At 39.1% G+C, this 10,846-nt stretch overlaps 1 protein-coding gene across 1 annotated transcript; it reads right to left on the reverse strand.

Moving 5' to 3' along the window:
* Positions 1-762: 762 nt before the first annotated feature.
* On the reverse strand, positions 763-2,195 carry LOC145771110 (equilibrative nucleobase transporter 1-like). The gene has a single exon (XM_082582849.1). It carries the CDS (start codon positions 2,193-2,195, stop codon positions 807-809), a length of 1,389 nt encoding a protein of 462 aa, XP_082438975.1. The 3' UTR covers positions 763-806.
* Positions 2,196-10,846: the final 8,651 nt, after the last annotated feature.

The following is a 10,846-nucleotide window of genomic DNA, read 5'->3' on the forward strand; positions in this document are numbered from 1 at the left end:
ACTTGAAATCTGGTTTAAAACCCTGTATGCAGTGTCCATGACCAATTGGATGTTTGTATGTTTGCAAGCATAGACGGCAATTGATTGAAATTATAATGAAGGCTAAAAACTATAAAACAGCCATTCAAGGTTTCAGATTGTTTCAACTGACGTCATTTGGTTCAGCATTGGTTTCAGCTGAGTCAGCTCCAACAAATGTTGCTATTAAAATGCATTTACAGTTGTATAACGGAATAAAGGAGTCTGATCGATGGATGATTTTAACCATAATAATAACAAAAAATTACCCCCCCACCCTCCCAGATAAGTGAAGTCTGCCGTGGGACTAATATCAGTTGTGTAGACGCATATCAAACGATTTGATGCGGATACATAGAATTTCAACAATAATTCCTCGCAACATTTCGGGGGGGGCCCGGGCCCCCTGGGCCCCCCCCATAAATCCGCGCCTGCCTAGTGCTGTTACATGCGAGTTGACGTTATCGGCGATGCTGTTGTAGCCGAACTACAATCTACGTAAAAGATAGGAATTCTGCCGGGACCGAGCGAAATGTGACGTAATAGGCGAATTGACGTTATAAACGAAGCCGTTATAGGCAAATTCTACTGTACTAGCTAAATCAATTCATCGGTTGCCACTGCCTGACTTTGCACGGAAGGTTAGGGCGGTGGTAGTCATTCACAATGACGTGGGTTTGACTCCCACCCCTGCTTTGCTCTTTTTCTTCCGTAATTACCAAACAAAGTTCAAAGAGTATTTTTTAATGGTACCTTTTAGAAGCTTGCGCCCCGGTGCCTCTTGAACGCTACGCTGCTGCTTTAACCCCTAAATAAATGGAATGAACGAATGTGCACATTACCATCACTGTCAATATAAGATTCATTACAAAGAAATTTCCATCATAAAAATGAACGACAATATAGAAATATAAAATTTGAAGAACTCCAAAGCTGCTTGACACTGCCACTGTCAAACCATTCAGTTTTCCAAAATGCTTCATTGGAAAAAACAACAAAATGTACATGGACGAATTGCTGATTAAGTTTGATGTCGCTAACACAAGAAGAAGAACAGAGAAATACTGCAAATACAAATTGATAAACAAAACACAAATAGAATAAGTGAACGAGATAAAGCTAACTACAAGTGTGACGATGGTGAGAGCTCTCAAATTGCTTTGCTCGACTGATAGGTCGGTGCGCATACGGTATCGAGCAAGAAGGACATCCGTCAAAATCCCATTCAATGGAGCGAATATAAAAGCAGTCAAATGGATATATCCAAACGCATTGATAAAGTTGTTGATTTGATTAGGGCCGTAGTATGATTCGAAGGATGTTTTCAACCAAGCTTCCAGAGTTCCACAATAGCAATCAACCCGAAAGACTTGAATTGCAAAGCTGAACACATTGAGCCAGAATAGCACCGTAAAAACACAAGACTGAAAGCTACGGCTGCTTGTTTCTTCTTTTTCAATACTTACAATTTCCGGATAGTCACTATTCTTTCTTCCACAGACTTCAGAAATTCCGTATTGAAAATCTTCTGGGACGTCAAACGGAACATGCATCTTTGGTAACAAGAAAAATACTTTGGGTAACATCACCAGTCGGAGAATTGCTAGTCCAATGAATATGGAACGAAATGATATCCCATTTTGAAATGCTATCTTCATAAATGTTGTAACAATTAAACTAGCAACTAATCCACCATTCAACAAGTTGACAATAAAGCTTCTGGAACTTGGAAAGAAATTGGCAGTTTGAGTGTTAAGAACAAGAACACTGAAACCAAGCACTGATAACATTATCATGGTTGGATAAAGCACCCAGGAATTTTCGTAGTTTGAAAACGCAACAGCAAGACAGCAACCCACATATAACAAATTTATCAACGTTCCCATTACCCACGAACCACACTTATCTAAGATCCAACCAGTTACGTAAGTCAAGATCAGTGAGATTGTTGCAGATATGGTAAAGATTGTATCCAAATGGTATTGCTGATTGTCACAGAAGGTATATTCGAAGGTTCTGTTTGTAACATATTGGACAGACGCATTGCAGGATGAATTGTAAAAGCCTTCTTCAATGAACATGTAACTCAGAGAGGCCCATCCATAAATTAATCCTCCAAACAACGATGTTTCAATCACAGCAGTTATAACAGCAAAATAATTTTGAAAATTAACCATTCTATGTAGAACTTTAATATGCTACCACAATTGTCTACAGAATATCTGCTATAAAAAGACAATTCATGAAGATTATTATCAAGATAAAAAGCTGTATTTACTGCATTCAATATCTTTAATGTGCTTTGTTTTCATTAAAGATATGTAGGCTACATATAGGCATAGGCGTAGCCAGGGGGGGGCGAACGGGGCCATGGCCCCCCCCAAATTTTCCAAGTTTGGATTCCGAAGTTGAACCCTTTGTTGAAAATATAATATAATTTGTATAAATTTATATTGTTTTCCAAGACATCTGGCTATTGACACACCCCAGGGCTTGTTTTAAACACACAGAAAGACACCAATAAATTTTGCAAATCGTAAATCGCACAAAGTTTACGCGATTTACGCTTCTTTTAACTAATCTGTGGAAGCAATTTCAGAATCGCTTACTCTGTAGGGTTTTTGTGTAGCTGAGTTTTTTGTGTTCTCTAATTTTAGCCGCAGTTTTTGCCCGTTTGTGTGTAGATAAGAGCTACCTTTAATAAGTTAATAGCTGTTTATCTGCTAATAAGTTTCATACAAATATTACCCTGAAAGTGTTTCCAGAAAGCGTTATAATCCATTATTTAAGTGTAATTTTGCAAAAAATTTCCGGGGAAGCATGCCCCCGGACCCCCCTAGAATACGCGTGCCTTCGGCACGCTCTAACTCCCACCAGCTTTATTGCTTCCCTTGCTTAACCCATCAGGATGCGCCACTGCACATCAGGTGGCGATGTCTTAAATCAAACATTTTGTCGTTCTCTTCAATTCATCAAATATTTGGCCCCCCCCAAAAATTTTTTCTGGCTACGCCACTGCATATAGGCCTAGTAGTGCAGTGTATGTTTTTCACAGCATAATGCGTTTTGCAAATCAAAAACGTAGCATAGAAGCCATTTTAGCATCTTGATTCAGTGGATGCTAGATGAGCCTCATGATAAACATAACCATATTATTTGTGAAGAAAGGAGCGTTCTTCCCGGCTATCAGCACAAGGCTGACTGGTAAAGCGGTGGTCGAATAAATTTGTGGCTAGAATACGGTGCGATACTGATGAGCCCAGCCTCATGGGCGAAACACGTGTCTGTCGCTGTCAATTCTTGCTACAAATCGGCTGCCGAGAAACATATATCATTTTATGCCCATTGCGACTACACATAGTATACTGCAGTCACAGATGTGTTACAACAGACGGCAGAAAGCAGCGAATCAGCATCAGTCAATGGAAATCCTTATTTAGGATTTTAAAGATTAGGAACAAGATAAAAGATGCAACCACATACCACTCCATTTGATGTTCTTTTTCTTTCAAATGAGAAGTTCTATCTGTAGACAATGTTTCATCCGGGTAAAATGTCTGGGCATTTTTTGAGCAGCCACTGGATGGTAGTCACTTTGGTTGGGTAAAAATAACAATTGGACAGTATTTGGTCTGCGGTGTGTTCTTCTGCACCACGGTTGCATGACCCAGATGCTGATAGGCTCCATTTGTGCATTAAGGATCCGAAGCACCCAGTGCATGTGAGAAGGCAATTCAGTCGTACCTAGGCAGGTCATCTGAGCTCCTTTCTTGGTGGTATGGGTCCAGCTTCGGAAACAAAGAAGTGGAGCGTAGAGGTTTTCTGTGTCCACTCGTCCTTCTAGATCAGAGGTGACGAACCTGCGGCCCGCGAGCCGCATGCGGTCCGTCAAAGAATTTTGTGCGGCCCGTAAAACAATTTGACAATCTCAAATGGTTATCTGTTTTCGTCAGCACGTATCTATGCGAACAGTTATTTTCTAACATGCAATTTACAAAAAGTCATTACAGGTCAAGGCTGTCAGATGAAAATCTTTGTATGCAGTTCAGAGTTGCCACATCGTCTGTTCGACCTAATATTGAACGCTTAGTCAAGCAAAAAACTTTCCAAAAATCCCACTAAGCAAAAAAATTCAATGCTTCAATGTTATTTTTTAATATTATATGCTTCAATGCTGCATTAGATAGCTTCAGCTGTATGATTCGCACAGGCTTTTGTTTGTTGTTTGAAAAAGAAATTTCATTAACTGATTTGGGCTATGGCCGTGTGACACACGATGAAGAAGAACTGATTTGTTGTTTCGGAGCATAATGTTCGAAACATTTAGTCAACTTCAGTAAAAAGGATAGATCCAAAAAAAGAAGAAATCATACTCATATGAAAGCAAACGCTTCGAAAATTAAACTGTCTTCATTATCAGTGCAAGTACTGTTGCTCTATTCTTTTTGCTCAAGTTGATTTGTTTTTATTTTTTACTGATGTTGGCCTATGTTTCGATCTGCGTAAGATAATTTTAACTGTGTGGGTTTTATTACTTTCACCTGTCGTTTGTTACTTTTTATGAATGATATCTGGAGTCGCTTCTAAAAGATATCATAGTAAGTTACGATTAAAAAGTTGTGTGGCCCGATAACTCATGTGTAATTGACAAAGTGGCCCGCGACAGGAAAAAGGTTCGTCATCCCTGTTCTAGGTGTTAGCGACAAGAAGCTCATCAACAGTGAGAGAAAAAGACGACGTGTTTCACAGCAAAATAGCTCTTTTCCTATGCATGACCACAAAAGAAGAGGTACCCGGTCAATTGGTCGACAGACATTTGGTCGACAATCATTTGGTCGACAAGACATTTGGCCGACAGGACATTTGGTCGACAGACATATGGTCGACAGGACGTTTGGTCGACAGACATATGGTCGACAGACATATGGTCGACAGGACATTTGGTCGACAAGACATTTGGTCGACAGGACATTTGGTCGACAGGACGTTTGGTCGACAGACATATGGTCGACAGGACATTTGGTCGACAGAACGATTCGTTTTAGGGTTAATTAGGGTTAGGGTTAACTAACTTAACTAAACTTAAGTAACTTACCTTAAGTACTTAACTAAGTAACTTAACTAAGTATACTAAGTAAGTAAGTATACTTAAGTATATTTATAACTGCAGACAGTGCACACCGTTTCGACCTCCCGGTCTCATCAGTGCAGTAGTTACACTGGAATAATGGCCATGGAGACATATATACCTCCATGTGACATTTTCCCATTTGTGGTACCTTATCAGTAACCAAAAATGGTACTACTGCCAACCTTGCCAAAGTGCTCAAACTGCAAGCAGTGAGCTTTGCGCAATGCATAGCAAGGTGCCTCCAGTAAAGTGCTCAATTGGCGTAAACCAAGAGCTATATGTATAGTAAGTAATACTATACTATAAGTAATACTATGTATATATTGTATAGTAAGTAAGTAATACTAAGTATACTTAACTAAGTAACTTAACTTAAACTCAACTAAAACCAACTTAACCTAACCCTAATCTAACCCTAACCTAACCGAACTGATTTGCTTTTGTCAACAAAGAGCCTCCACCCGGATGGCACAGCTGCAAGGGGCAATTCATAAGTTCAGACGCCCCACCATTCTGCAGATCAACATAGAAGGCTACACAACAAGCAAGACCAAAGTTGTGGAGCAGTTTGCCCATATCAAAAGACTGGCTGCTCTCTAGCAGCCTTCCAGTATAGTCCGGGAACATCGTGAATCTGGGGTGGTAAAAGGATAGACCCTCGGCCCCAGAAGCTCAGACGACGACGACCCCAAAACCGCTTGATGTAGTATGAATATGAAAAATACTGCATTTATTGTGGGAAAAAATAATTTGTTTCAAAGAATTTTTTTGAATGTTCACAAATCATCAAAATTAAAATTCGAACGAAGAAAATCGGGCATAAAATGACTAAGTGCCAGCAAAATTCGCGTTTTAGAGCTTTTTCACAACATATGTTTTCAGAATACACAAACTAAGCATATTTATTTCGAAAACAAATAATCACAATATAACATAAAAGCATTTGACTATGTGCATGCCAATTTTCTCAAATGTGCAATATTTAGCGGCTGAGTTATAAGCCATCAATCAGTGCGTGCTCAAATACGTCCACGTATCGTGCTTTTCGCGCGTCTTTGAAACGAATACCAGAGGGGTTATATCAACATGGAGTAATTCACAACCAACAACCGGAATTCACTCTGTCAATATCGGTGACTGAGCCTTTGTGAGTGGTCCAAAGCCTCTACAAGTATGCAAAACTGTTATGATTAAGCTCGTAGATAAATATATCATCAGTCGATCAATCAATGTGTGTCAAAAAGAGAGAATGACTAGTTGACTACTAACCTCGTAAAACATGGTGAGCGCACAAGGATTTCACAGCTTGAGCTTCTTCTACAGCTTACCTGAGAAGTGCTGATGTAAAACTCGTTTTTTAAGTTTGAAGAAATGAGAGTCAAAAGTACCAGATAAGTGGGTATGGGTATTTCTACTCCATTTCTTTTATTTTAATTTGCTACTTGAAGAGAAATGAAATAAAAACTTTTAATGTTAGATGGGGTCATATTGCAATGTCTTCCCCAGTAATAATTCCGTCCCAAGGTAAAGCGACGTAACTACAGATTTTTGATTTTCCCACTTTTAATTGTTAAACGCTTCGCAAAGATCATATGTTTCTTCCAGCAAAGACTCAACACCGTAACTACAGTACTTTGCGAGATATTTGTTGGTCAAAACGACGTAACTACATATAATGATCGTATATCCAAACTCCAAAGCCAAAACGACGTAACTGCCAGTTACGTCGTTTTACCGTAGAACCCAGAGCAAATAATCCCAGTTACGGTATGTCGATTTACAATAGAATCTAGAGTTAATCCCAAATTCTCAATGGGATGGCAGTCTCTGCCAAACAACGCCAGCTGTTTCGCTCATGTTGCAAAGACAATTACGTAGCAAAAGAATAACCTCATTTTGTAGATACAATTCTTATTAGCTTCTGAAGTGCAAACATTAGTAGGTTGCAGAAACTGCAAAGTCAACAAGCAACAAAATATTAACCTCATTTTGTAGATAAAATTCTTATTAGCTTCTGAAGTAAAAACATTTTATCTACAAAATGAGGTTAATATTTTGTTGCGTGTTGACTCGTCACCTCCGAGATAACATCTCGACGGTAACGGTTATCTCGGAGGTAACGGTTGACTCTGCAGCTTCTGTACTCAAACACTCTTCAGCGTCTTTTAGCATCCTTTTAGTGAACAGAATCAGCAGTTAGCTTTAACGCAACTACAAGTTCAACGCGAATAATAGCAAAAAAATCGACTTGCATGAAGTTGTGAAAACGCTTATGAATGATTCTGAGGACGATAACGTTAATGACAGAGACTACATACCAAGCGAGAGCGATGATGGCGTAGAACGGGCTTCACAAGATTCTGAGGACGACAACGTTAATGACAGAGACTACATCCCAAGCGAGAGCGATGATGGCGTAGAACGGGCTTCCCAAGATTTTGAGTACGACAACGTTTATGACAGAGACTACATCCCAAGCGAGAGCGATGATGGTGTAGAACGGGCTTCCCAAGATTCTGAGGACGACAACGTTAATGGCAGAGACTACATGGTGACATACTAAACAAGCTATGCCCGCTTATGCCGGCAAATCGACCAGATTTTGGGAACAGTTACCCACCAACGACAACTCACTTGACTTAATTGATGTTGACTAAAGATACTGCATTGTATTTGAACCATATTACATATTTTGTGTGTGAATTCAATACATTGCGTCAGATACGCCGGTTTGCCTTTGCAGCACAGTCAAAAACACTATCAGGTTAACAAAGGTAAAGCGACGTAACTACACTAATTATTATCTTAATTAGCGAAAATTAGGACAGCAGTCAATGTTTTTGTTCCCATTGAAACAAACAAAAAGTAGGCGAGGTCTTTTAGTTAGAGGCATCAAATGTTGAATTGCGATTAAAATGTCGTTATGGTTTACAATTAACTTTAAAGTGCTTTTTCTCGGTTTTAACTGTTCTGTATAGTAGTTACGTCGCTTCACCTTGGGACGGCGGAGTACCTCAACCTTCACTCTTCATCTCACATTGTCAAAAATTGTGCTGTCTGTAGAATAGTCCGTGCTAAGCACCCTTCTTAGACTTTTACAACCTCGCCCAAAGTCCGGTTATGGAATTGTTTCCTGTTTACTAACCAAGAAAGTGTTTAAATTTTCTGCTGTAGAGCTAACGAGCCACTTAATAGACCCTTTAACGGCCACTGGGTCCATATGGATACAACAAACTCAACTTCTAATTGTTTCAAAGCTGTTACATATGGACCAAAGTGAATAAGATAGCATGCTTTTATTTTTCTATAATGTTTGGCTTTACCACTTTTAGGCGTGGACTACGCGTGGAAGAGCTCTAATCTGCAAGCCTTAAGAAGGATTACTTCCTCTTAACTTTAATTATCTATAATGTTCTGCCTGCAATTACTTTTTACACTGTAAAATTGTGCAGAAAAAATAACATGCTCCCTTTTTGAAATCGAAAAATATCTACAGCACATTTATTTGATTTTTCTTGAATTCTTCTTCTTCATCCGTTCAGTCTTTTACGACTCTCGGTCACTCTATATGTCATCTTTCTTCACATCTCTCGATCCCAAGCAGCCTCCTTCAACTCATGCACTCCCATTCCACTGTCATTTACGATTGTGTCAAGCCATCTTGTTTTTGGGCGCCCCCTTCCTCTTCCTCCGCTGACCAAACCAAGCATGATGTCTTTTTCCATTGATTTGCTTCTCATTATGTGGCCAAAATATGAAAGTTTCTGCCTGACGATTCTGGCTTCTAGGGATATGTCCGGTTTAATTTGTTCGAGAATTTTCTCATTTGTTACTTTGGCTGTCCAAGGAACACGCAATAACCTTCTCCAACACCACAATTCAAATGCGTCAATCTTTCTTCTGTCTGTTTTGTTCATTGTCCATGTTTCGCATCCGTAAGTTGCAATTGGAAGTAGCCTATAATTGCTTGAAATATTACTCTGAAAAACGTGAGTTCCACATGAAAGATTTAAAGATTGTTTGTGGTGTACCTAATTTTTAGAAATAGATCTATACAAAATTTAAAACCACAGAAGTTGAGTTAAGTAGCCTATGCTTATGATTCTTTTGTTTCACGTAAAGTTGCAAAAAAAAAAATGAAAAATACACTCACACGAGAAAGACTAAAAACATAAGTATAGGTAGTACAAGAGTAGGCTACATAGCTTGTGCAATGACACTTTATTACTGTAGGGTACATTTTTAATCTTCATTGTAGCATACAGCAATTTACAAGCTACATCATAAAATTACATTACATCCATCCTACATCATGTAAAAAAATATGTAATGGATGAATAGATTTCTAAAATGATAAAATATATATTAATGAAGTGTCAGCAAGATGAGCTGAATCTTTTTCCGCCATACTCGTATCGATGGCTGGATTCCGGTAAGTAATTACTTCATTACTTTCTTAAAAACCTTTGCTTGTTACTTGCATAAGTAATTTGCAATTACTTAAAATTTCAAAGTGCAGCGATTTAAATAAGTTGGAATATAAAGAAAAGATTTATAAGCTGCTCCCAAGCACCTATTTTGGGTTTTTGTCATTTTTGTGGAGTTTTTGCCTCCAGAGAGAGCTCAAGGGCATTAAGCTGGCAACTGAGCACACCTTGAGAAGACTTGACATGGATTCGAAGGATCCAAATAACAAAAGGTGAGAGGTGCTTGTATTTGTCAGAGAGCAGGCTGCAAATTCTCTCTGTATCCATTCCAAGAAAACGCCTTGGCTCACATAAAAAAGAGATAGCTTTTTACGAAGCCACCAAAGCCCTTAGAAATCTGAAATAATGCCTTGCCTCTCTCCCGCCACCTATAGTTAAGGCTAAAAGATGATTCCGTGTTGCAGGAATATTTGTCTTTAGAGTTTCTTTAATTGATACTGTGATTGGTTCTCTGTGCTGTCTGAAAAGTCACTTCCAGAGCCAGTGAGAAAGGTACAACTACTGTAATCCAACTGGGATGCGATAATGTTCAGTTCAGCAGGCCACAGCCCTATGAAGGGTCGTAGGAATTCCCTTTTCTAGTAAAGCGTGTTGTTCATAATCATGAGAGAAATCAAAGAATGTAGTCGAAGGTTGCCACTTCGCAATTGACGGCATCCCTTTAAGTGTCTTGCTAAAAACACATGTTCTTGAGCGGTATCGAAGCAGCGCTTTTCAAACGTCGAACCGTGGCTTTTAGCACTCGGCGATGCAGCCGACGTCTTGAATGGTTTGTGCTCGGGTAAATTGCAGATTTCGATTTCGATTGAGTCAGACAGAAAACATTGCAACTTAATGAAACACCCAAACAGTCACTTAATTTGGTCTAGATCGTTAGCAGATCGGGCAGGGATCAGAAAACCTCTTTAGATCAGGACCAGATAAAGTGGCTGTCTTGGAAGCAACAAATGACAAAGCTAGCCTACATAAATTAAAGATAGGCTATAAAAAAAGCATTGAATAATAATCAAAATGATGCGAAAAAGCCAAACAGAAAAAAACTTTAACCCGAAGCAGATATGGATATGATCGAAACTGAGAAATTAGAACAATATGGACCAAGTGGGAATATTTGCATACACAGTATTTTCGAAGACAATTATAAATATGGTCTTCTTCTTGCGTATGAGGTGGTGGCAGTCACGTTATTTTATCCAGACACTGCAGCCAT

Source organism: Aplidium turbinatum, chromosome 5 (assembly GCF_918807975.1).
Source record: "Aplidium turbinatum chromosome 5, kaAplTurb1.1, whole genome shotgun sequence".
NCBI classification, from domain to species: domain Eukaryota; kingdom Metazoa; phylum Chordata; class Ascidiacea; order Aplousobranchia; family Polyclinidae; genus Aplidium; species Aplidium turbinatum.

Coding starts and splice junctions, on each gene's coding strand:
- LOC145771110 (XM_082582849.1), bottom strand. CDS start 2,195: ATGGTTAATTTTCAAAATTATTTTGCTGTTATAACTGCTGTGATTGAA.